Raw genomic sequence first — 27,617 nt, 5'->3', positions numbered from 1 at the left:
GCTACTCTGGATTCAATTTTGTCGACGCGTGTTTTTTCTACACACCCTGTCGACACACGCACCTTTTGGTGAAACCCTAGCCATATGCAGCTTCGCTGTAAAACTTCTCATACATTTTGTTTGCCTGCTTCTGCTGTACCGATAGTGCCACAGGCTTTGTGCTTGCTTTTTTTTCGCGCGTCCAAAATCACAGAACGCGAATTAAAAAGCAGAAGGTCATTCACGAAGCGTAATAATTGGCTTCAACACTGCGAAAGGCGCCATATGGCTCCTGCCCATGCCACCATAAAATTTGCAACTTGTTGTTCACGTATTTTGCGGTATCCTCTACCCTACTCCCTCATTCTACTCCGGTATTCCCACTGAAGTAACCACAAAAAGGCATTGGGGAATTATTATGGAAATACATAAGCTGAACATACAATCTCTATGATTCAAGCGTCTTCCACGCGCGTATTCCTTTATTGTTGTTATTCCATCGGGACGCACTTTTCTTATCACCGTATAATTATTCACAGACGTCAACCCTGCATGCATGATTGAAGACTTGTAACGTAGCCAAAGAAGAAAGGGAATGGGCTCCTGAAGACGAAGAAGTGGGAGGCTTAGGAACAGAAATAAACAGTTATGGCCGCCTTAGTGGCCAGCCAACTTGTTCTGTTACATATTTGGCTACGTCGGTACCTTGTGCTACTCGCCTGAGCCGCCCCGAGTTTCCACGCATAATGTGCACTGACATTACAGTTGCCCATGATAAGGCGGTGAACGTCGCACAGGGCGTCTACGGTGAAGAGCGTTCCTGTTCGGTGGAGCGCTGATCATATTGAACACTTACCACACCTGCAAGTTTGACTTCATGAAGTCGAATGCTGGCCAGGGCTTTCAAGATTGCCATGATGTTCCTCAGCATGACGCGGGCGTCGCGCGTTGTGGCGAGTTTCGCGGTGCCACTACCGCAAATCTCGTCTTCACGAAAACCGGAGTAACATCTCATAACCATTATTAGACGGGCCATAGTGCAAGTGCGCTGATGCACGATATACGAAGTTGCAAGAAACGATAGTCAGCATAGGCTGCAACTAGTTCATTTTAGTGCAAGCAAACATTCGGCAAATGAGCAAGACCACCTATGCAATTTGTCAGGCCGGAGGTTTACGACTGTCGTACACAGAACTGCCCAAGAACGGCTTGATTTTACAAGTCCGTCTGTGAGAGGAATGGCTGGCCGGACGGCAAAGACAGTTATGCAGATGTGGCTGTACTTGGGAGGTAATGCAATGAATTGACACGAGCTTTGAACTCATGAAAAAGCTGAACGCTCATGGAACGAGTGGAACAGAGCTTACTGAGGCGAAAGCCTTATATGTCTCATCGTTCAGCCGACCTTCAAAGTGTTTGAGCTAAACGCGTCGACGAGACCAAAGGTACAAAGACTATTGTAATCAATGGATCATATCCGTAAGCATTCAAGACCCTGTAAGAAAGCAAGAAGGATTATTAAGCTAATGAGTGGATGACTAAGCGAATTAAATAGATGCCAAAGCTTAATAGGAGAGTAGACTAAGCCAATTAAGTGGATGACTCAGGCAAGCCAAAGCATAGAATTAAAAGTTGATGACTAAGGGATTTAAGAAGATGACTTAGCAAATTAAGAGGATAACTATGTGAATTAGATTAATATAATAAGGAGGGATGACAAAGCAAAGTGGAATAAGCGAAAATAAGCGGGTTGTATGCGTCATGTGTCCATTCTTAATGCATCAGCTCTTGGGCTTTCGCCTTCAAGTCGACTTAAAGAGAACATAGGAGACCCTATGATTTTTTAAAATTTATTTCTGTAGGAACAAGCTTCAAAGCTTGGACAATTAAAGGTACATCTTACAAGTTCAAGTCCGCGCCTGTTCTGACTATGTCTTTGAGAAATGGAGACTTATGCATTTAGCTGCCTCTGCTCTATCGCATACTACACTCATTATGTTGGGACTTCCGGAACACATGCGGTGTTGTGCTCAGCTTCAAAAAGCAAACGCAGAAACGTTACTGCAGAATATGAAAGAGATGTGTTTTAATGTTGAGCATCCTGTAGGAAGTTATGATAGTGGCAGAAAAGTCTATGGAGGAGCAGAATTGCATAGCGTGAAATCCCAAGATGAACTAGCTCCACTGAATAAACAAGTCCCCTAACAGGAGGAGAGTAGGAAGCTAGCTAAACAGACCTCTGATTACGACCTAGCTGAAGAAGAGAAAGCGAGGAAGGTGCCCCTGCAGACCAAGAAGAGGAGGGCGTTTAGGAACAGAAATAAACAGTGGCGACAGCCTTGTTGACCTGGTAACTTGTTCTGCTACAAGACTGAACCATCAGCTTCCATTGAATTTTTTTTATGTACAGTGCTCAACGAATGAAACACGATACTTGCAGAGCAGAGCGGCCGGAGCCTTTTGTGCCACCGGTGACCGTAGGGTTATCTCTGAGGGTGGAACATTTAGTCACAATGCAACAGGAAGGCTCTCGCTTTTATGTGGTGGAAAAATGCATTCACTCGGTGTCATCAGGGGCCATCGATGATGAAAATGAATTAAAAATAAAAGGCCGGCATCCACACACTCCGTGTTTCGCGTTTCAATCGATGAGCTCTGAGCATACGAATGTGTATTTTCTTCAAAGGCCTAGTTGGGGCTGTTTGCTGTCGCCAGTAGAACAGTGGCAATAATCGCAAATGCAGCAGCCAATGAACCGATTAGAGGTCAGGTTATGAAACTGATGAATTGCACTTACTAATTAACAGGTATGTATAAAATTCTCTGAAAGATTGAAAACACAACATGCTGGCACTGTGTTGTGCTACATGTTTCCAGACCATAGTTACCTTTTTTCCCATTTGGGTGACTTTGCGATTGATAATATATTCTGCATCTTCAGAGTCTCAGAAAATCAACCTTTAATTCTTTCGGGCTCCTCGTATAATTTTGTTGAGTATATTCCAAAATTGTGGAAAGGCTTTAGCCCAATCTGGCACTCTTCTTTGGTAAATGTTGGCTGCTTGCACTTGAAGATGACTGGCTGCGGTACATAAAAGAAGAAGCATATGAAGGGCCCCATACATAAAATAGTGATAAGGACAACCATGTGCTTTACAATTTTAGAGAGGACCAGCAAGAGAAGGGAAGGTGGGTGAAAGGGCGGAAAGCTTCACCCAGAATTCTGAGCAGGAATGACTGAATGACACAGCATAATACCCTTGGTTTGACGAGCCCTAAATTGCAAGTGCTTTTCAGCTGGCACTAAAAAACGCCTCGCAGAGCTTGTTCACACCATATATTTCATACATATTAGCAGGGACAAAACTAAACACTTCCAAATTAACTTGCTTGTTTGGCAGGGTATCTATAAGGACGCTCTTAGATTTACTTAAGCGTAGCAAATGTATAAAGTGAGCAATGATAAGTGATATCACGTGAAATATGATATAATTACGGAAATAAATAAAGCCTTCTCGGCAAAGTGTCGGGGCAGTGGCATTTGTAGACGCTCAGCGTTAGCCTCAGGAAGCAGTAGATTCATATTGGATTGACTCAGCGCACACAGCAGTTACTTCATAATGAGAGAAGACTAGATCCGCTTTTAAGATTCCGCTAAAGAAAATGACGGGATCACTGGAGATCTATGCGACTGCATAGCTAGAAGATCTGAAAGCTGGGCGAATTGGTTCAGTTGGACGCAACTCTCAGCATGAGTGTGTGCCTTCATTAGAGTGGACATGTACAATATAGGACAGAAAATGATCTAAGCTAAGATACTAAACACTGCGCAAACATTTTCTCAACAGAGTATCAAATACTTGAATTTTGAAAGTATATGAGATAGCGACGAAGATAATAAGATAAGTATTTTATTATTTTCAAGACACTTTGAAAATACTTAACATTGCGTAAAAAACAAACTTGTCAACCCTGAGGTGCTTTATTTTGTAAACAGTGCAATGGACGCAAAAAAAAAACGTTTTTGTTAAGCATCGGAAATGACTGCTTTCCAAAATGCGCTACACAGCCTGCCCCTCTTCTCTATGAAGGTATGGCCGGCGACATTGAAGAGCTGCTCTAAGGATGTGCCCGACGCCACAGCAGAATTGCGCTTCAGACAAAATCATGAAAGGCAGGGATTTTTAAAACGAAGCTTTCTATGTCTCCCTGATTCGTCCGTGAGCGCCGAAAACGCACTGCCGGAAAGCCATCTTACAGAATGGAACTATCTGCGCATCTGCGCACACAACAGAGCAACGGCTGCGCATCTGAGTACACGATAGAACAACGGCGCAAGACATCCGTATCGTAGAAGACTACAGTTTACACTCGCAGTTATACTGATCAGAAGAATGGGAACTCCTACGCCACGCTACCCATATGAACTGTATATATCTGCATTGCATTGCGCGCGTCACGCAATGCATTCCCGGCCGTCACCGTAGGTATGCCGCGGGTGCAGCGCACGACAGAATGGGCTGCCGTACGCGAACGTTTGCGCGAGCGCGATCGTGACCGTAAGGCCGATCGCGTTTGTTGGCAACGACAGAGCCTCTGACCGTCTACCACAGCGATCACAAGGCAATACTGTGCAAGTGTAGAGTCGTCCGTCAAAGTGTGAGTGTGTGCGTCTAATCAACGGCTACATGGTCTAAAATAAAGGCTATCCAACTTGCCGAAATGTGTCTTCATTCAACTTCAACGTTCAGGAAATACAATCCTAAAGGAGCAATCAAATCACACATGCATAGCATCGGGTCGCTCAGAATTTCTTGGCTTCGCTGTGTGGTCGTTGGCTTTGGACTTTGACTTTTATTCAGATTGCATGGGAGAAAGCTTCGCGTTCCACCATATTTCTTTAAGAAAGGGGCTTTCCGATGGGGGCAAAATGCAGAAAACACCCGTGTACTTAGATTTAGGTGCACGTTGAGGAACCCCAGCTGGTCCAAGTTAATCCGAAGTCCCCCACTACGGCGTGCCTCACAATCATATGTGAATTTGGAACGTAAAACCCTATAATTTAAGAAAGGGGCTTTGATTTTTTAATACTGATGTCACATATTGGACCACACTGTATTACTCAATCTAGGCACGCGCGGAAACCTGCACCTTCCTTTTTTTGCCCACCGACGAGTGGTAGCAGGGGAAAAATATGCGGTTTCCAAGAAGCGTGGCTCTCGCAAAGCTTCTCCACACCTTCCATCGCCATCTCAACACAGACACAATTTCGGCCTCGCGGTGAAGGTAGAATAGCCAGTTAAATGTTACGATTGCGCGGGAATTCCTCTTCCCGGCGGTATTAGTTTTCACGCTTTCCGAGCTCCGTCAGTCGCCTGTGCGACTCTCCGCCTAGGTTGTCAGTGGTATCAGCCAGCCGTGAAAAGTCAATAATAAGGATACTCATTGATTCGAGCGGAAGACAATGCTATATTTATACCGGCCCCAGGCCACGATATCGCAGCGATGCGCTCTGGTCAATTGTGTGGAATTTTTATCATCCGCTGCTAGCGCAGGTTGACCCAATGACAAAGCGAGTGTAGCGATGCCCTGGCCACTGACGGAGCTCGATAAGCGCGAGAAGAAATTGCATCGAAAATGTTACCGCTGTGATACCGCGACCCACGTCTATGAGAAGTACAAAACATTATTTTTGGCGTTTAACACGTCATAGGCCTTGCAAGGACGAGATTAATGAACCCTTGTCAAAAAAAAAAGCATGCTCCGGTTACGTGAGGAAAGCTTTTTGGAAACCAGAAACTCTAGTCAATGGAATAATAGAACACATTATTGTGCCCATTCAATAGTCCCACCTTTACCACCACTCAATCCTCGCACGAACCAGTATTCCGCGCGATGCGGCATCGGTGAAAAATTGGGAATAATACATTCCCTGTCGAGGTGTGTGGCGGTGAGGGAAGAACGAATACATAACATTTTAGGTATAAATCTTAGAAGGTCTTCGCACTCACACTTCCTATCTGTGAAAACCGCATTTCAACATTTCGAGAGAGAAATGTTTAGTCTGATAGCACCTGGTTGGAAAATAGCTGTGCTGGCCAGAGCCTAAATAAATTTCGCAAGCGGTTTATTGCACTCCCAATAGAGATGTTTGTAAATGCCCTTTAGGGTAACTGGCTGAACACTACGATCGCCGTTGGTGACGTGTACACCAGTTCCAGGACGCAAGTGCTCGCTCTCCGCGCACTCCTGCACGCTAACGTCACAGCTGTTCCTACGGCATTCCCTCTCTGCGCCACAGTTCTGTGAAGACTGCCCGCTACGTCTACTCGGCAAGATGCCGACGCCAAAACCGCGGAATGACGCAGAGAAGTAGGTGTACCTGAACATCTAATGTAGTAGCATTATGGGTATAGGCTTAGGCACGCCATTGATCGGCCTGCCTCCAGGGTGGACCCACATTAAATTAGGCTTGCACAAGTATTTCATATTTGCGAATATTGTATGAAATGTTGAGCTATTCAATATTTGGATCAGCTCGAATTTCAGTATTCCAAGTCAGTATTTCAGTATTTTAATTTCAGCATTCGATCGCATTCAAGGCAGGGCTCACGCGGCCGCGCGATACGAAGCAGCCGCCAGAGTAGGCCTCCCCTCCCCCCCCCCCCCCCCGCCCCTTTTTAAGAAGAGGGTGCGTTTTCCTGCCTTGCGCGCACAGCGTACGCTGCGTGAGGATGCTGTATCTACGAGACGAACCCGGTACGGCCGCATCCAAAACAAAACCTGTGGCAAGAGCAAGAGGAGGTCAACCCAGCTCGCCTCCGCCTACCTTCCTCCTCCGCGACGCTTCTGCTCGTTTCTCCTTCCGCTGGGTCTAGTGAGCACTGCGTCTGGTGAGCAGCGAACTCCTCACGCCCAAGCACTGAAGGCGCCGCAAGAACGAGCCTACTCACGTCTCCTTACTTAAGAATAGTTGCGTAATCGTGTGACCAAAGGAAGTGTTTCGGCTCTCACGTCGATACGCGATACGATCTCGCGACCCATGGCTGCCGACTTCGCCTTGAAGATTCCATCGCATGTGACAGTGACAACAATGATCAAATTTTACGCCGCGCACAGTAGAGGAAACTGGACCTGGGAACATAGACGTCTACGGCACCCAACGACCTAGTGTCTTGGATGGGCTGTGCAATGTGTGTGGTAGCCCGTAGTTGCGAAGTGACAGTGGCATAGAACGTTGTTCCTCTTCTGCGGTGCGCCACCACGGCCCCAGCAAATTGTCCCTGGCGTTAGACTGCGCTGAACAATGCTCAAAAGGTCACCAGAGGATTTCTAGCAAACGCAGGACCTGCGTTTTTTAGGGTGCTGCAGCTGTAGCTGTGGTTGTACGCAGTACGCCCATAACTCCTCCGGGAAACGAAAATTGCATTCCGGTGTTTCATTGGCATAGTATCTTAGCTTTCATACGGACCCCTGTGTTGACAAAGGTGCTTCGTTCCGCATATTCTCAGTTTTGATCATTTAAAATTAAATTATGAGTCACTCAGCTTGCGTGTAGACGTTGCATAATTTCTAATGACACTCAAGAAGGAATGGTGAGTCAGCAGCTATATGTAATTTGGTATTATCGCACTAACAGCAACTTTCAGATTGATAACAGCATTACTTAAGCATTCCCTAAAGCCTTATACGCCCGCACTGGTAGAACCAGGTTTCGTGTGATTAGATGATATCAGAACTAACCACCAACTATTTTATTAGCTGGCACATATAAAATAGTACGGGATTTCTCGGTAAAAGAAAACTAAACATCAGAAGTGGTCTGTACAAGAAATGTAGCAGTATTTAACACAATATGTATTGTCATATCGTAAACGCACCACCTGATTTTTTCAGTACTACATAGTTCATACCGGAGCCCTCAGGCTTATGTTTTGTTTCTGAAGCCGTTGTTGAATTTCCTTGTATCATTTCAAATATCCTCGCATTTACATCGAGCAGCATGCTAGGTGTGCCGCCAAGCAAATGTCTTCAGCCTGTCTCGCTCATGCGTCTAAGGCGCTACACAAAGCAAGAATTTTGATTATGAATCACAATGAGAAAAGCTCTGATACCTTCGCGTGATTTACACAATACTTAAGAGCATCTTAAGAGGAAGCTTACCAACTACTTCAACTGCCTCCAGCTTCATTGAAAGGCAAAGAAACAACTGTCCGTTCTCTCGTCCACTGGTTGGGTACACATAGCCTTGTTCCAGATCTTCCAAGAACCTGGGAACACTGTGCTGCAGCCACACTGTGCCAACGTTCTTCCCTTTCCCGGCCATGAGGACGCCTGAAACATAATTTTGGGTACTTGAGTTTATTTCTTCAAGCATGAACTAATGTGCCGCCAAACGGTGTATTCGGTGGTTGCTGTAGTTTTTTTTTTTTTTTTTGCGAACGGTAAATTAAGGGAAATACCTGTTGTCACATGTCCTCGGCATTAAAGATGCAGTCTACGGTGAACAGAAGTTAATTACCTAATTTAAAATGTGACGAAAGCTATCACACCGGAAGCGATGAAATTTGAGCCCCCATCTTGAACGCCGTAATTGGCAGAAGCGCCTTTTACTGCATGGTATCAGTGTTTGGCGTGCTCAAGTCGCAGATTATATTGTGGGATCAGGACGCGCCGGCATCTACTAGCGACAGCGTTCCGGACACGTTATTTTAGCACAGTTGGCACAGTGCCAGAAGACTGCGGCCTGTAGACGCTGAACGCGTCCGGCGGTGGTCTCTTGAAACCTCGCGAAAGTTAGAGTATCTCTGATCTCCCGAGAATTCCGCCTCTCTAACCTTCCCCTACTTTGGACCCGGACTGGGGTCTATTTTTTTTAAATAAAGTTGTTCTCTCTCTCTCTCTCCCCTACTGTTGCCGCCTTCGTTACTTTGCCACCAGAGATGGAAACCAATGACGTTTTAAACTTTCAAAACCACGCGAAATAACCATAGTAAATATTACATGAGGGCATTTCAATATTAGATCTGACGTACAAAATATGGCAGAAACGAAGGCATCGAGTACGAATCCTACATCCAGTACACTAGTAAGGGCGCGGGAGCTCGGTTTTAAACCCTCTGTCGCTCAAAACACCTCTGGGCAATCCACAAAACGTCATAGACCTTACTGGAAAGCTCGGATATGGTTTAAATAAGACCATAACTGACTCTCCCCATAGAACGCTGCCATAAAAAAGAACAGCACAAAAAACATGGCTGTTTTAAATGTTGCCATTTGCGTAATGTTGTTCGCGCAACCTCGGTGGACGAATTATGGCATTGGCGAGAAATGCCCGCCACAGACGCCACCGCCACAGCATTCTGCCAAACAGTATACAATCTTTTGTGGCAACAGGAGCCGGACAATGTGGTGTGCAGGGCTCGTGAACGTAACCAAAGCCAGAGTGACGCGTGACACCCATTCAGGGATACCTGTGGCACCAACTGCTCATCGACGATGGCCGTCCATCAATGATGGACGGGTATTACTCTAGCATTTGCGACGGAAAAGTGCCCGATGCAAAGCAAAGGTTGAAAATATAAGATAAAGCAGGTGCAATCACATCTATGACTTATTTTGTCGGAGACACTTGAAAACCATTCACGTCACAAGATGTGCTATGTTTAAAGCTGTGAAACAATGACTATGATTTCGCCACATTGTATGGTTGAAAGAAAGCCATTACCAATTATTCGCATTCGACCAACTGCGATGCGCGGGCATTAAAATGAGTCAAAGTGCTGTCAAGAAAGACAGTTAAATCCTTCACACAAACAACTGAGAAAGACCTAAGGTATTTAAACAGAAATTTATACTTGAAGGAATTCCAATATTTTCGGAAATACTTCATTGACGCCACGCGAAGTGTCAGCAGTTTTAAGTGCCGCTCTGTAAAACGCTTTCATTCCGCTATATTGTGAGGTACAATGCACCGATGACCCCAAAGAGGCTGAGTACTCACTTTGTCGGGTTTTTTGCCAAAAATAGGTTTAAGCGTCTCCTATTTCGGCCACACCCACCTACAAAAATTTTCGTCGAGTGTACAACGGTTGTTTGATCGCACTGAAGTAATAAGGTTTTTCACGGTATTGTAGCCTCTGGAGCGATCCATTCACTTAGTCACAAGACTAATGTATGCAAAATGCCTTTCAGTGTGTCAAAATCGCATGCTGCCTTCAGGTGCCACCCATTATTGACAGTGAACTTGGTATTTTACATATTCTATGTATTTCCTAACTATATAAAGATTGACCTACCTTTCGAATGTCCCCCTCGTGTTCCACTAAAATTTTTCGGTGGCTGATCATTGTATACCACGAATGCGACACCCTGAAAAAACGTAATTATTTCGTGGATAAGCCGTTCAATTTTTTTTATTTCACAACATGCCCGAAACATATGCCAGCTATTCCTCGTCAACATTGCTGTGGGAAGTGTCCGACGTGGAAAAATGAAAGTGAAATGCCATAGGACAAACTAGCCACTGAAATAGTTCCTTCTATACCTTTATGGTATTTCACCAGAATAATAATGCAGGCTTTCTGCATGACCAGCCTAGCTTGTGGAAGAAAACGTTCCTAACTTACCTTTAGCATATTTTCATCGCACCATTAAAGCGGTAACAGACTTACTCTGAGTGTCACTGCGTACTTGATTTTAATGTCTTCGCGTTGCTCGGTAAGAGACTTGATGGTTGCTGACCTAACGTATATTCTAAATTGCACCCATATCCCCACAGTGAATTGTGTGCTGAAGCATTTGGTATTAGCAAGCGCCGGGAAGTGAAGATCGCTTTGACGACTTCCGCAAAATTGACCTGAGAATCCGATGTAGATATTTAAAACAGACATTTTTTAAAAAGTATGAAGCACAGAGCGAAGTAAGCGAGCAAAATCAGGTGGACCGAGGTACTCGATTAATTCGAGCGACCACATGAATTGAACTCGCAACGAAGTCACGGAAGGCTCAGAAGAAATTCAATATTTTTTATCGGTATAATTGTTATAAATAAAGGTTTTATTTTAGATCAGGTTATGTTTCTGATAAAGGAATAAGGAAAGAAAGATGAACATTACACATCTTGCTGCTGGTGCGACTCGAATATACAATGTTTGCAATGTTCTAAGAAGTGGGTGTGCCTCATCCACCGCTGTAGTCGTTAGTAACGCTTGCTAGAGTCTTTAGGGACAGCTTTATCAGATAAACAAGGGTACGCGGTAACGGCAAGAAAATGTATATTCGTCGCCATTTTTGAAATGGTAGAAGGCCGCGTAACGCATCGCAAGGTTTCAGCTCCCAGCCCTTGCAATTTATTTTCTCTTCCACTTGTGGTTTCCTCTTAACTGATATTAAAGATATGAAGGTCCTCCTATTGATAACTAATTTTACGCATAAGTATACATATATATTCTGCTTGCGTAAAACTGCGCTAATGAATTACCTCGAGGCCAAAAGCTGGAAAAAAAGCATTTTCTGCCATTGTAACTCTCTGAGCCCGTGAACTCATATTTGCTCTATACATCCTCACGTGACAAAAGCGGCGTCGAGCATCAGGTTAATTTTGTTATTACCGTTCTAACGTACTCTAAGCAACCTATATACCTGGTGTTTATTCAGTCAATGAACCTTTATTTTCCGTCACAGTGAGCAAAAGGCTGCAGGAGAAAAGGCCGCAGCTTGACGAGCTCCTGAGCCCCATTCCGTTCGACTGAGGTCTAGAATTAAAGGCAGTAACTGCACACAGACTGGACACTATAAGGGTTACATACAGACCTACAAAAAACCGGCGTAACAAAAGCATTTATGAAATAGACAAGTGGCATCACTAAAAGAAAGCAAAAGGTTCCGACAGGGAAACAGATGTACAATGTGGGCAAAAAAGGAAAAAAATAAAAGAAGGGACAACATTTTCTAATTACAATGAGATTAAGAAAGTGCGCAACTGCAAGTATTAAAAGTACAAAATAATACAGTAGTAACTGTAAAGAGTAACAGAGTAAGCGTACACGCTTGCATTCGTGAAGTAGCACTAAAATATTGCAATACAGAAGTCATTTTGCCAAAACACTGCGGATTTCGGCATCAATACTCGTGCTTATGGTAAAGCCTGCAAATGTTATGCTGTTGAGGAGCTTAGGCAAGCAGTGTTGTAGCATCTGGTTTCCATATTTTGTACGTTGTGTGGGAGTATAAATGTGCCTTATATGGCGTAAAGAGTACAGAGGTATAAGAAAGGCCACTGCCGTTATATCAGAAGTAATTGAGATGTTGCGTCTAAGCTCATGCTTGTAGCGAAGTGAAAGACGGACATCGTAGAGACTGCAGAACTCAGCTACATTTGTACTTAAAAAATCTCGGAGCTTGGGCTATCTCTATGGAGATTACAAATAATTCTAAACGCCTTTTTTGAAGAACATGCAGTTTGTTTAGGCTCTTATAGGTAGCTGTTCCCCAAACTTGGTGACAGTAGTGAAGATGCGACTTAAATTATGATGCGAATAGAAAGTTACACATTGCTACGAAAGGATTTTGCATGACCATATAAAATACCAACGTTACGAGCAACTTTCAGGCAGTTGCAATCCTCATGTGCGTCCCACAGGAGTGTATCTGAAAACCACATACCTAATGTCTACCAGTGCCTCAAAAGTCCCTAAGCGATTATGTCCCTAGGCATCTAGGAGCTCCACGATTGCCATGACAACACCTGCTAAGCGGAAGTCACGTCACCCGCCGAGCCACGTCCCCGCTTTACCTACTAGCAATTGTAAAGTCGCGGGGGAAACTTGGTAACGATTTCTGTATCCTACAAGTCGTAGTGAAGTCTTCTAGAGTAACTGAGTGGCTTACCCTTAGGACTGAGTGGCTTACCCTTAGGGCGGGAACACATTTATATCGTTTTGGATATGTTAACTGTAAATCATTGAAAATGTGCCAGTGGTGAAGACTACAGAATTTTATGTTTGCGGCACCAATTAACTCATGCCGGTCAGTGTCGCCAAATAATATACTAGTGTCGTCAGCGTATATACTAAAGAATACATTGTTGTTAATGATCACGACATCATAAATATATATATCTAAAAAAGTGGTCCCAAAAGGCTTCCTTAAAGTACCCCTTTTCTAATTGGCCTTGTTCGCGAAACTTGAGGATTGACGCCGACATACTGATACCAATCAGAGACGTAAGAATGGATGAGCTGCAGGGCGTGGACTCTGATGGCCGTATTTTTCAAGTTTTACAAGAATGATACCGTGATTTATGCTATCAAGAGCCTTCTTAAAGTCTATCAAAATACCTCAAACTAGTTGCTGTGCTTCAAAATGTTTCAGTGGATATTCATTTTGAGTTAGAAGAGCTGGTTCTGTCGAAGAGTGTTTCTTAAATCCGGGCTGTGAAACTGTGATAACATCATTTCCCTCTAGGGAATGAGACAAGCGTCTTCTTATAGCCTTTTCAAACCCTTTAGAGAAGACGGATAGCAATGACATTGGCTTATAACTGGATAACTCTTCATGGCTACCTCTCTTGAATACGGGTATTACTGTAGCTAGTTGCATTTGCGATGGAAAAGTGCCCGCTGCAAAGCAAAGGTTGAAAATATAAGATAAAACAGGTTCAATCACATGTATGACTTATTTCGTCGGAGACACTTGAAAACCATTCACATAACAAGATGTGCTATGTTTAAAGGTGTGAAACAATAGCTATGCTTACGTTACATTGTATGGTTGAAAGAAAGCCATTACCAATTAGTCGCACGGGACCAACTGCGATGCGCGGGCATTAAAATGAGTCAAAGTGCTGTCAAGCAAGACAAACATACTTCCCAAAATCCTTCACAAAAACAACTGAGAAAGACATAGGCTACTTAAACAGAAATTTATGCTTGAAGGAATTCCACCAATACTTTTGGAAATACTTCAAGGACGCCACGCGAAGTGTCAGCAGTTTTAAGAGCCGCTCTGTGAAACGCTTTCGTACCTCTATAATGTGAGGTACAATGCACCGATGACACCAAACAGGCTGAGTACTCACTTTGTCAGGTTTTTTGCCAAAAATGAGTTTAAGCGTCTCCTTAACTGGGTTCTTTATGTCATGGTATATATCCGATTGCAACAATGTCCATGTTGGCGTTTTTGAAGTGCTGTCATAATACGCCATTTCACCTCCATGCAATTTCAGATATGTTTTATTGTTTTGGTTTGTCTTTGGAAGCTTGTATAAGATGAACCTAAATGAAAACCAAATGGCATTGACTATCACACATTGAGGTTTGGCCTTTTAAGTGAAAAACACTTAAATTGAGGGCACCCGCTGTTTCTAAGCTCCGCGGGCATATGGGAAGCCCGAGAATACTTAAGATACAGCGCCAGACCACAATACAATTAGGTGATGTTACATAAAAGGGCGTTTCAAAATGCACAGTGTTGTATTTATATAGGCACAAAGGTCGTTTTGATTTGGGAAGAAACATTCAAGTTAGTTTTGCAGAATTTCGAATTTTCAAGCATACAAAGGGGGCCGAACTTACATTCACGTTCTTATCGACATTTCGTTAAACGAAAGCTTTTAACTGCCGAGGTCTGAAATACGGCTGTGATGGCTTCAGTGCACTAAGCTGCTTTCACTCTGGCCAAGCTTATGTGATCAGGCTCATCACATTTCGTGCGCCAACAAGGATTCGTGCTTCGCTACAGCACAAATATTGTAAGTTGGCCAGCATATCCGCATTCGCTTTAATAATGCGATCAGGTCTTCGTTCATAATCTAAAACAATTACAGAAAACATCTTATTTATTTAGCTACAGTTATTGATAACAGGTCGAGATGAGCTGTCAGCCGCGGACATATGAGGCACAAGATAACATGGCGGAGTACAGGGAAGGTGCAGGAAAACTGTCTGACTGAAGAAAACACACACGGTAGATTTCTGTTTTTAAAAGAAAAGCCTTAAAGTTTGGATTGCAACTTCCACGTTCCATTGTCCTCTCGAACGACTTTCTCATCCTGCTTCTTGTGGTTTGTCGCCGTTTACGCAGTCTAGTGCCAAAAACTAAACCCAGTTCAACCCAATAGGAAATCTGATGAAACAGCGGACCTGTGGTCTATCAAACGGCGATTTTCTGCATTTTACTGCGACGATGGATGTTATTCGATGGGTTGTTGCTTTTTGCTGCGATTGCTTGTAATGTCATGGTGATTTTCTGCTTTTTACTATGATTGTGGATGTTATTCGGTGGGTGTCTGCGTTGTATTGTGAATATTGAGCTCTGCACTCTGCAGCTGTGCCCAACTCCCGATCGAGGAAATCTCTCTTGAAGCGGCCATCGGCACTGTCGGTGAAAGAGATCTCTCGGCGCTTGCGTTTTTGGTCTGCCTCTTGCTGGGACAAATCAGGGTTCGCTTTCCTTCAAGTACGCTTGACTTGCGTTTATTTCTTGCTTCGGATTAGCCTCCCGTCACTACCGTTTCACGTGCGCTTCCCGCCGACGATCCTGGTTGGTAGCGGTCTCCCGGCGGTTACGTCTGGCTTGCGCTTCTTTCTTGCGTAGTTCCGGAACAACCTCCCACCGCTGCCATTTCGCTGCCGATTCCCGTGCTCGAAACGTAGAATTCGCCAGGCGACGGTGCTGGCTCTCTCGGGCGATCTCCCGCAGCTGCTCGAGCCGAGCGGAATCCATGGCGAGAAAGGGCGCGTGACGGTCACCAAAATGGTCTGGGAACCGGTTTCCACGAGACAGCAGCACCCCTAGCGGTGGGTCTGGGAACGTGCCGCCCTCGTGACACCAGCGGATGGACGGCTCAGCCCTGACCTAAAAACAAGTTCCTTAAGCGGCCCTTCATAATAATTATGTGCAACTCAAACCAGCGCTGGCTTGCCCGGTCCTATGGCTTTATTTTCGGCTGACATCATAGAGTCCCCTTGACACGTCTATTGTTCCAACACCCCAAATACGGCAAGAAAAAAAAATATAACTATGAAGCCTACGGAAAACGGAGCCAAAGAAAGCATAGAGGAAATATCTGTATTTTTCGTACCTTAGAAATAACTATATAATCTATATAATAATAATGTACCTAAAATACCTATACATTTATAACTTATATTCACACACACACACACACACAAACACACACACACACACACACATATATATATATATATATATATATATATATATATATATATATATATATATATATATATATTGTGACGTCTCGGTTGGAACGACGTTTATTAGGCCCGGGAGCTCGTCAGCGAACCAGCGCAGCACACAGGCGATGATGAACACATATACAGGCGAAGAGGAGGATAGGTAAAGGGCGAGGATGATGATGATGATAACATACAGATGAGGAAGATGTGCGTAATAAACGCCCACACTAATTTCCCCCCGACGTGAAAGCGGCCATCCTGGCCGGCCGTCAAGGTGTCGAGGCACGCCGCGTGAAGGGCTTCATGCGGGAGACGTGGACAACCTCGGTATTGCGGCAACGGCGGTCTGTGGGGGCGTCAAGAGGAGTAACGCGATAGTTTACAGGCGAAGTCTGGCCAAGGACTATGTACAGCCCGATAAACCGTGGCTGGAATTTTTCGCATAAACCAGGGGTGCGAACAGGAGTCAGGAGCAGGACCTCGTCACCAGGTCGAAAAGATACAACGCGATGGCATTCGTTGTAAATATTTTTCCGGTCTTGTTGTCTGGCCTCTGTGTTCAGGCGAGCAAGCTGGCGACACTGGTCGAGTCGGGAAATGTACTCTTCGCACGATGATAGAGATGTATTAGCCTTGGAGTTGAAGAATGAAACGTCCAGAAAGAAAGTAGGGGAGCGTCCATAAACGAGGTAAAATGGCGAGTAGCCAGTTGTGCGCTGCACGGCCGTGTTATAGGCGAAAGTGACGAATGGTAAAAGAACATCCCAGTTTTTGTGGTCTGGTTGAATATAAGCGGTGATCATGTCGGCAAGGGTGCGATGAAACCGCTCGGTCAGACCGTTAGTCTGGGGGTGATAGCTAGAAGCTGTCTTGTGGGCTCTGCCGGAGGCTTGAAGAACTTCGTTTAGCAGTTGGGAAAGGAACGCCTTTCCACGGTCACTGAGCAGTACACGAGGAGCACCATGGCGTAGAATAATGGCTTCAAGAACGAAGTGAGCAACTTCCGAAGCAGAGCCAGTAAGCACAGAAGCTGTCTCAGCGTAGCGCGTCAGATGGTCGACGGCAGTCACTATCCATCGATTGCCAGCAGTAGTGACCGGAAGGGGCCCGTAAAGGTCGATCCCAACAACCTCGAACGGGGCTGCAGGGCACGGAAGCGGCTGTAATTCGCCGACAGGAGCAGATGTTGGGAGCTTGCGACGCTGGCAGGGAGAGCAGGAACCGACGTATCTGGCGACGCTAGCAGAAAGGCCAGGCCAATAGAAACGACTTCGAATGCGGTCATAGGTTTTATGGAACCCAAGGTGGCCAGCTGTCAAATCATCGTGAAAGGCGTTGAGGACACGAAGTCGAAGAGAGCGTGGTAGAACTGGAACCCAGCGTTGCCCGTCAGGATGGTAAATACGGCGATACAGCACGCCATCGTCCAGCTTAAAGTGCGCGAGCTGGCGACGGAGGCGCGCGTTAGGTGGACGAGAAGCCCCAGAGAGGTGATCAATGAAGCGTTGACAGTACGGGTCAGCCAGCTGACGAGAGGCGAGCGGCTGATCATCGTCGAAAGGCAGTTCGTACATAGAGGCCAGGGAGGAAACCGTAGCAGTGTCGGTCGAACTGGTGACGTGCGAAGCGATTGCAGAGGCGTCGAGCGGGGCCGTAGGAAGCGGGCAGCGAGAAAGAGCGTCGGCGTCTAGGTGTTTCTTCCGGACTTGTATATGATTTCGAAATCATACTATTGGAGGCGTAAAATCCAGCGACCCAGGCGTCCAGACAAGTTCTTGAGCGTGGAAAGCCAGCATAAAGCGTGGTGGTCCGTAACGATGGTGAAATGGCGGCCGTGGAGATACGGGCGAAACTTCTGTATCGACCAAACAATAGCCAGGCACTCTTGCTCAGTGATCGTATAGTTCTTTTCGGAAGCGCTGAGTACACGGCTGGCGTATGCAATGACTCTCTCTCGCGAAGAGTTGTCGCGTTGCAGAAGAACAGCACCTATACCGCGGCCGCTAGCGTCTGTGTGTAGGAGAGTCGGTGCGGCCTCATCAAAATGGCAAAGCACAGGTGCAGAGGTGAGGGCGTCCTTCAAGCGTGCAAATGCCAATTCGCATTCCTGGGACCACAGAAAGGGTACACCGGAAGCTAGTAGCTTGTGTAATGGAGCTGCGATGGAGGCAAAGTTCTGGATAAAGCGACGGAAATAAGAGGCGAGGCCAAGGAAACTGCGCAAGTCTTTGGGTCTGTCAGGACGAGGAAAGCGAAGAACTGCAGCAGTCTTATCAGGGTCCGGCTGAATGCCATCCCTGCTCACGACATGACCCAGGATCTTAATGGCTTTGCTGGCGAAACGGCATTTCTTGGTGTTCAGCTGAAGACCAGCGTGGGCGAGGCACGTCAAAACTTCATCCAAGCGTTGTAGGTGCTGATTAACTGTGGATGAAAAAATGACAATGTCGTCCAGATAACACAGGCAGGTCTTCCACTTCAGGCCACGCAACACGGTGTCAATCATGCGCTCAAAAGTCGCAGGCGCGTTGCAGAGCCCGAAAGGCATTACGTTGAACTCGTACAGTCCATCGGGGGTTGCGAACGCCGTTTTTTCTTTATCGTCTTCGTGCATGGGGATATGCCAATAGCCGGAACGCAGATCTAGGCTGGAAAAGTATTCCGCACCTTGGAGGGAATCAAGGGCGTCATCAATGCGCGGCATAGGGTAGACGTCTTTTCGAGTTATCTTGTTGAGCGCCCGGTAATCGACGCAAAAGCGCACGGAGCCATCTTTTTTGCGGACCAAGACAACAGGAGACGACCAAGAACTAGCCGAGGGGCGAATTACCTTGCGTTCCAGCATGTCTGCGACGTTGTCTTCGATGATTTTCCGCTCGGCTAGAGACACACGGTATGGGCGGCGCCGTACGATAGATGTTTTGTCTGTCAGAATGCGGTGCTCTGCAACGGTTGTTTGGCCCAACGTTGACGAATACACGTCGAAAGAATTGGCGTGCTTTTTCAACAAAGCCAGCAGCTGTTGCGTCTGCGCGGGTTTCAAGTCAGTGCTGATGACTGCTGTAAGGGCGGCAGCCGAAGAAGAATCACCAGAAGATGGGTCCCCAGAAGAGACTGGTGTAAGTGGCAAGACGCAGACAGGCTCCAGATCGGCGACGGATGCAACGGTTGTGCCTTACGGAAGGAGGATTTTTTCTGGAGTTGCGTTCGTGGCAGTGACCAGTGCAGATCCATTGTGGAATCGAACAACTCCTGATGTAAAGGTTATGCCTTTAGTAAGGCAACGTGAAGAAGGGAACACCAAGACGTCACCATGGTCAATGTTGTCGGATAGGAGAGTAACTAGTTGGATTTGTCCTGGGAGTAGTTCCGTATCTTCCGCAGCGGTCAGGTGAAGTGGCGTGTGGGTTTCTTCGCCAAGCAAGTGTTCGGTGTCGGTAAGGTGTATCACACGCTGCCCACAACAAATAGCAGCAGAGGCAGAAGATAGAAAATCCCATCCCAAAATCAGCTGGTGAGAGCACGGGTATAGCACAGCAAACTGTATGTGATGGAGAATGTCATCGATAAGTACACGCGCAGTACAGAAGGCAGCAGGTCGAATAGTGTTCCCTTCGGCTGCAACCAGCGTGGGACCATCGTAAGGCGTCATAACTTTCTTCAGACGGGAACACAAATGAACATTCATAACCGACAAAGCCGCACCAGTATCCACTAAAGCATCCACGGGCACCCCTTCAACGTACACACGAATCATATTGGATGGGCGCGCTGGAGGAATTTCAGTCTTGTGTGTGTATGCAGTTTTTCCTCCGGAAACTGCATCGCTTAGTTTTCCGCGCGAACGGTAGAGGTAAGGGAGGCAGGCCTAAGTGGTGACGATGAGCGGCGGTAGGGTGATGGAGAACGGCGTCTGGCCGAACGGTAAGCGCCTCGTGCATCAGGTGATGCAGGCGGAGATGGAGAGCGCTGCGAAGGTGAAGAGTAACGCCGCCCTTGGTAAGAGGCCCCACTGTAAAAATCGCGCTCACACATATCGTAGCCCCGACGCTCGTCTTGCTGGCGCTTGCGGCAAAAGCGTGATATGTGGCCGCGATAGCCACAATAATAGCACGTAGGACGAGACGGACGCCAAGGGGGGTAGTAGGGGGTGTTCGGTGTACCGTGTGACAGGGAGGTCAGATGGGCCGATGAAGGCTCTGGCGGTGATGACGGGAAGTGAACCGTGGGCGCAGTAGCAACCGACGCGTAAGTTGGTAGCGGCAACGGAGAAGTGACGTGGCCGACAGGCTTGGCAGCAACTTGCGCATATGTCGGTCGTGCGGTAGTTGGTAATGCGTGAGGGACAGGAGCTTGTGCTGGCACAGCGCAGGTCAAGGACGCCAGTTCTTCCCTGATAACGTCACGCAATGACGCACCAAAAGGTTGGTGGGATACGTCGAAGGTGAGGTTAACCCCATCGATTGTAACTCTTCGCGTATGAGCGTGCGTATCAGTGTACGTAGGTCATGGTCCCCCGTAGAATGGGCATCGTCAACTGTCGGGCTGTAGGCGGACAGACTCGAGCTCATCGAGGCGCTGACAAGTGATTACGACGTCAGCGACGGTAGCCGGATTCTTAGTGGCGAGTGCATTGAAGGCAAGAGTTCCAATGCCTTTGAGAATGTGGCGTACCCTGTCCGACTCCGACATTGAAGAATTCACACGTCGGCAGAGTGCAAGGACGTCCTCGATGTAGGAGGTGTACGACTCGCCCAGGTGTTGTTTGCGAGCATCGAGGCTTTTCTTGGCGAGAGTGGACCGAACAGCCGGTGTGCCGAACACTTCACGAAGCTGGTGCTTGAAGAGAGTCCAGTCGGTCAATTCGGGCTCGTGGTTAAAGAACCACGTCTTCGCCATGCCAGACAGATAGAAGGAGACATGGCGTAGTTTATTAACATCATCCCAGTGATTGGCGGAACTGACTCGCTCGTAATCGTCCAGCCAGTCTTCGACATCCTCTCCGCGAAGACCAGCGAAGAGATGGGGGTCACGCTGGGCGCTGTTGATGATAAAGGAAGGAGGCACTTGCGATGTCGGAATGGTGGCAATAGGGGCGCCAGGCTGCACGTCCTGTGGCATGTTAGCTGACGGTGGGCGGGGATCGATACCCCGCACCTCCACCACTTGTGACGTCTTGGTTGGGACGACGTTTATTAGGTCCGGGAGCTCGTCAGCGAACCAGCGCAGCACACAGGCGATGATGATGATCACATATATAGGAGAAGAGAAGGATAGGTAAAATTGTGAGGATGATGATGATAACATACAGATGAGGAAGATGTGCGTAATAAACGCCCACACTCGTCTTAATCACCTGTTGTGATCGCAGTCCCAAAGAATTCTTCGTTTTCCTTTTTTTTTTTTTGGTCATCACTTTAGAGAGGTATAGGCAGGAACACCTGGCAGAATTGATGGCACTGCATCGTTGGTAAGCCGTGGACGCTCCCTTGGAATCAGGTCACCTCTCCGTTGACGGAGAGGTTGACCTTGCACCTAACTAAAGTGTCACTCGCACCTAACTGATGTCGGCTGCAGTTGCTTGTCTGCTCAATGAAGGGCCACTTCCCCATTTCCTAAAAAGGTCAGGGTATTTTGGCACCGAATACAAGGCTATTTTAGGCCTCTTTCTCAGAGATTTAGAACCCGACTTGGAGTTCGGAGCGAAACAGTAAGTGTCCTTGGTGGTCTTCTTTGGTGGAGCAATACCGCCGCGAATCTCGTCGGTCATTTTTCCGACCAGGAACATTCCATATATCTTAGGAACTTTCAAGCAATAAGAGAGACCCGGACCTATTCATCTTTCAAGCTGACACGAACAGCCCACATACAACTATTCCAATACGGGCTCTATCTTTGCGCGCCGTCTGCCACCTGTAGCAGACGACGCGCGCTGCGGAACCGTTATACTGATCGCAGCGCTAATTTTGCGCCATGACGCGGAGAAGCGGTGAATTACGCTCCAGACACGCCGGTCGGCACACCTACTCATCTAGCCACCGTAGTGGTCTAGTACAGTGCCTAGAATATACTTACTAGTGTGCCGACCGCCGGGCGTTTCCAATGGGAGACGCTGGCACCGCCGGTGATACCTTCCGCCGGACGCCACCAGACGGCGACACTGTTTGGGACCGCGCTAACCAAGCGGCGCATCACGCGTCGCTTGCGCTTCGGATGCACTTCGGATGCGCGTTCGTAAGCGCAGTCGGTTGCGGCGCGTTGTAGCTTTCGAGCAAGTAGCATGTGGTGCCTCCGCATGTCATTGCTGGGTTTCTTTTCTATGCGCGTGGTTCGCATTTGTGTCTGTTCACGGACGGAACCGAGATGTCGTCGCAGAAAACGAGGCGTAAAGACAGCACCTGTTTTGTCCCATATTGTACTACTGGATACCGCTCAAACAACCAGCAAGTCTCATTATTCAGCGCGCCTGCTGACCCAGAACGTTTTGCCGAGTGGGAGAACAATATAAGAGGGCAGATCGAATGCTAACTCTGGCGGCTGTCGCTTGTGAGAAACACTTTAATAATTGCTACCTTGAGCGCTCGTTCAAAATTAGTCGACAGTGTGTCGCCCATGAAAATGTGCCCTGTTTAATTACCGTCATTTATGGTAATTAATTTAATTTGTGGTAATTAGATACAACTTGGTGTGAATTTAGCATTTGTGGACATGTCTCGCATATAATAGTTTACTGTGGAAAAAAGTTACACTTCTTCGGAAACCACGTATTTATTTATTGGTATTTTCCCCAGAAACACCCGGTATCGTGTAGCGTTATAATGATAACTGTGCATACGATCGTTTAAGTGCAACGAAATCATATTCTGTCGATTAAACTTCGCACCTCAACCAACGTTCCGCAGAGCGAAACGGGCTGGGACAGCACATTGGCGTCTGTCGCACACACGGGCGTTGGCTAGAGACGCCGCTCGGCATAGCACGGTCCGCACGGCTATCGCCGTCTGGTGGCCGCCGGCGGAAGGCATCATTCTCGGTGCCACCGGAAAGCCCGCGGTCGGCACACTAGTAAGTATATTCTAGGCACTATTGACCCTTTTCGCGGAGCAGTTTGCTCTACAAGAACGAGATGGCACTTTCGGCCGCGCGCCATACGTTGCCTCAGCGAATGCGCACGAATACGAAACCATTACTGCTTCTACCCTGCTACTGTGCGATCAGCTGACGAAAATGCAACTGGGTGTGCGCTAATGCACTGTGCCCAAATCATACTGCAAAATGTGTAACGATAAAGGGAAGACGTGTGCGGTAGTTCCCTGCAAAAATAGTGATTCACATATTAATGAATGGAATGAACCTGTGTCGCCGCTGCTACATAAGGGCTGCTTGTGTTGCCGCCCTTCGCAATGCACGGCTTTCCTCAAGGATAAAAAAAATATAATTCATCCGCCTGCGCTGTATAGCTAACCTCCAAAGAAAGGACTTCAACTCCGGAACGTAGGCACTTGGGAGTGAGTACCGCTCGTTACAAAAGGAAGTAGTGCCACTTACTGGCATAGTAAGTTTCCCCTCACGCTATCTACACACATCCACCCTCACTCGCACGAAAACGTACGCCCCTATTGCCAACGCGTGAGTGAATAGGCGCACACTTGAATCAATGTACCGAAGCATGAGTGACGGCGACTACACCGACAAGACACGAATGTCGGAAGCTGAATGTTTCGTGACGGTCCACAGAGTAAGCGAGGGACTGGCGATAATATGTCTTTGCTACGAGCTACTGCAAAGTACAGAACATTTAAATTCCAAGCTTTGTGCACGGCAAGAACAAATTTATCGCAGCAGAGCACACCCGCGAGTGATTACGCTGAAAATAAACAATTAGATAGTGGCCGCACCGAGGAACTTAACTAAGTCAGAAATATGACAAGCCGCTGGTTCAAAATATTTGCCAAATAAAGAACGCAGAGCACACTGATCCCGATTTAATTCATAAGCGGAAAATTTGGACAGCTTGGAATACATTTCTAGCCCCGCTTTTAGTACGAGAACCGTATACGCTGCTCACGCCGTTTGGGAAAGGCGTAATGAGCTCTGAAAGCACTTACGTGTCCTCTAAAGCTGTGGTCAAAGCTTCGTGTCGTGCACGCAGTCACCGTTTACGATACGCGTCGAAACAGCGGTTTGCTGCGCCGCGCCGGCGTCACGTACGCGCTTGCATTGTAAACGCGGAGGCAACGGAGGCGGCTGAGGCAAGCAATGGACGCGTCACCACGTGATCAGACATGGCAGCGCCCACGGGAGCGCCGCGAAAAGGATCAATAGATCTAGCTACGGACGCCGGAAAACCACAAATCCTGAAAGAGCGTGAAACGGAATTCCTTCTACTCCGCAACGTTTTTTTTTTTATTATTATTATTGAACCTGAAAGAGCGTGAAACGGAATTCCTTCTACTCCGCAACGTTTTTTTATTATTGATAAATGAATAAATAAATTGCATAAAAAAACAGTCACTGGTAAATTTTCATTTACCCTGAATAGTCTACAGATGTTTTCATTAGGGGACTACGTTGGGGCGCAGTAAAACAAGTGCGCTGCGTTGTCGCCAGGTTTTTTTTTTTTTTTTTTTTTTTTTTTGTGTGTGTGTCATTCACCTTAAGTAAACCAAAACCGCGGAGCAGCCGTGGCTTAAACAATAAATTAAAAAAAAGCAGCCGTGGCTTAAGGGAAGCGTGCTCGTCTCGCACCCCGGTGGCCCGGGTTCGACTCCCACCCAGACAAAAAAAAAAAAAAATATGCATGGCTCTGCTATCGCAAACACCAGAGACCAGCGGAGCTGGGGAAAGGCTATTAAAGTAGTGGCAAACCACAGAATTAGTTTCCTGGCGCTCAGGATTTCTTCGCGATGTTCTTCGTAGTATCACGATGAATTCAACCGGCCACGTTCACGAGCCTCCGGATCATCATTTCTTCGCCTATGCGAACTCTCGGCTTCCCTCAATCTAAATTCTGGATGTTCTCTTCTGCGACGCTTGGTTTCAGCTTCCCTAGCTCTCTCTTCAGTCTTTCGGAAGCGACGACTCCGACGAGTGTACAGTTCTCTGGTCGAAACCTGCCAGGCCGCCGCCAGAGGCATCGGCTGCAGTCACAGACACCGGGCGCGTTCGGTGAGAGCGCGGGGAAACGCGGTCGGCGTCGGCAGCAGCTCTATGCGTCCCACTACCACCTCCTCGCATCCGCTATGCTGCGCGATGCTATTTTTATACTCTGCTTTCACTCTCTCTCCCCCAGCTTGGCGAAACTGCGGACGACGGAATGATCATTATAGCGAGGTTCTAACAGCTCCGCTGTAAAATTACCACATTTTATTTTCAAAGCCACTATACATTCTATGTCAAAGCCACAGAAACCTCCCTGAGAAATGTGATGTCAGTCCGAGCATTTCTTGCTCAGTACGCCGTGCTACGTAAATGTCTCTTCCAAGCCTGAAAGAAAACCCACGAAATGTGCAAAAATGCCACAAAAAATTTGCGTAGCTTGCACTAGTGGCGCAAGGCTAAAGAAACAGCGGAGCTGATTGGCACCTAGCACTACCAAGTCATCCCAAACATTTTCTGGAAGTTATTGATCGATTATCGATTACCTATTGATTAGCTATCGATTGGCTATCGCAAGGTATTGGCAACGTATTTGGGCTAGGCTAAGCACTACCAAGTCATCCCCAGCATTTTCAGGAATTTATTGATTATTGATCGATTAGCTATTGATTGGCTATCGCAAGGTATTGGCCACGTATTTGGACTAGGCTAAGCACTACCAAATCATTCCCAGAATTTTCCGGAATTTCTTGATTATTGATTTATTATTGATTAGCTATTTATTGGCTATCACAAGGTATTGGCCACGTATTTGGGCTAGGCTAAGCACTACCAAGTCATCTTCAGCATTTCCCGGAATTTATTGATTATTTGTCGATTATCGATTAGCTATTGATTGGCTATCGTAAGGTATTGGCCACGTCTTTGGACGAGGCTATGCACTACCAAATCATCCCCAGCATTTCCCGGAATTTCTTGATTATTGATCGACTAGCTATCGATTGGCTATCGCAAGGCATTGGCCACGCATTTGGGCTAGGCTAAGCACTACCAAGTCATCCCCAGCATTTTCAGGAATTTATTGATTATTGATCGATTATATATATATATAAGCTATTGGTTGGCTATCGCAAGGTATTGGCCACGTATTTGAACTAGGCTAAGCACTACCAAATCATCCCCAGAATTTTCCGGAATTTCTTGATTATTAATCGATTATTGATTAGCTATTTATTGGCTATCTATTGGCTATCACAAGGTATTGGCCACGTACTTGGGCTAGGCTAAGCACTACCAAATCATCCCCCGCATTTCCCGGAATTTCTTGATTATTGATCGATTAGCTATTGATTGGCTATCGCAAGGTATTGGCCACGTATTTGGACTAGGCTAAGCACTACCAAATCATCCCCAGAATTTTCCGGAATTTCTTGATTATTGATCGATTATTGATTAGCTATTTATTGGCTATCACAAGGTATTGGCCACGTATTTGGGCTAGGCTAAGCACTACCAAGTCATCCTCAGCATTTCCCGGAATTTATTGATTATTTGTCGATTATCGATTAGCTATTGATTGGCTATCGTAAGGTATTGACCACGTCTTTGGACGAGGCTGTGCACTACCAAATCATCCCCAGCATTTCCCGGAATTTCTTGATTATTGATCGACTAGCTATCGATTGGCTATCGCAAGGCATTGTCCACGCAGTTGGGCTAGGCTAAGCACTACCAAGTCATCCCCAGCATTTTCAGGAATTTATTGATTATTGATCGATTAGCTATTGATTGGCTATCGCAAGGTATTGGCCACGTATTTGGACTAGGCTAAGCACTACCAAATCATCCCCAGCATTTCCCGGAATTTCTTGATTATTGATCGACTAGCTATCGATTGGCTATCGCCAGGCATTGGCCACGTATTTGGGCTAGGCTTAAACACCTTCGCTAGTTCAACTTCACAGGCCTATGTGCCATTGCGCTTGAACCCTTTCTGCCCACATTTTCTGTTCGCTCTGCACGGACTAACGGTCGGGTTAAACAGCTCCGCTGTTAAAAACCTCGCACGCGTAATGCGAAGACGTGGGTTCGTATCCCACATGCGGTCACTTTTTTTTTTCATCCACTTTATTTCTATTTATTCATCATTTCTTTAATTAAATTCATAACTACAGATAATTTCTCCTATGCTGTCCTTGGTGTCATTGTTAGCTTAAATTCTTATGAGTGATAAAAATCTCGCCCCTCTGTTTCCGTTTTTCTCGTTCATTACATAGCAAGGGTCGCAAATCCGGCAGCTTTGATGCCTTCAGGTAGCTTGCATGTGTGGGTTTACTG

General features: G+C 46.5%; 1 protein-coding gene across 1 annotated transcript; it reads right to left on the bottom strand.

Annotated features, from left to right (window-relative positions):
- Positions 1–2,939: 2,939 nt before the first annotated feature.
- LOC119436210 (deoxyribonuclease-2-beta-like) lies at positions 2,940–14,250 on the bottom strand. Its single transcript, XM_037702996.2, has 4 exons — positions 14,060–14,250; positions 10,278–10,350; positions 8,143–8,313; positions 2,940–3,061 (listed from the first exon to the last, which is right to left on the bottom strand). Exons 1-4 carry the CDS (start codon positions 14,183–14,185, stop codon positions 2,940–2,942), a joined length of 492 nt encoding a protein of 163 aa, XP_037558924.1. The 5' UTR covers positions 14,186–14,250.
- Positions 14,251–27,617: the final 13,367 nt, after the last annotated feature.

Source organism: Dermacentor silvarum, chromosome 1 (assembly GCF_013339745.2).
Source record: "Dermacentor silvarum isolate Dsil-2018 chromosome 1, BIME_Dsil_1.4, whole genome shotgun sequence".
NCBI classification, from domain to species: Eukaryota; Metazoa; Arthropoda; class Arachnida; order Ixodida; family Ixodidae; genus Dermacentor; species Dermacentor silvarum.
Note: the sequence above shows the minus strand (reverse complement) of the source record. Positions and strands in the feature narration are given on the sequence as shown.

Bases quoted from the DNA above. Each gene is read 5' to 3' on its own strand.
- LOC119436210 (XM_037702996.2), bottom strand. From the start codon at position 14,185: ATGGCGTATTATGACAGCACTTCAAAAACGCCAACATGGACATTGTTG. The intron at 10,351-14,059 runs GTGAGTACTCAG...ACGTTTTTTCAG, and splicing joins TTGGCAAAAAACCTGACAAA to GGTGTCGCATTCGTGGTATA. The intron at 3,062-8,142 runs GTAAGCTTCCTC...TATGTACCGCAG, and splicing joins GGAGGCAGTTGAAGTAGTTG to CCAGTCATCTTCAAGTGCAA.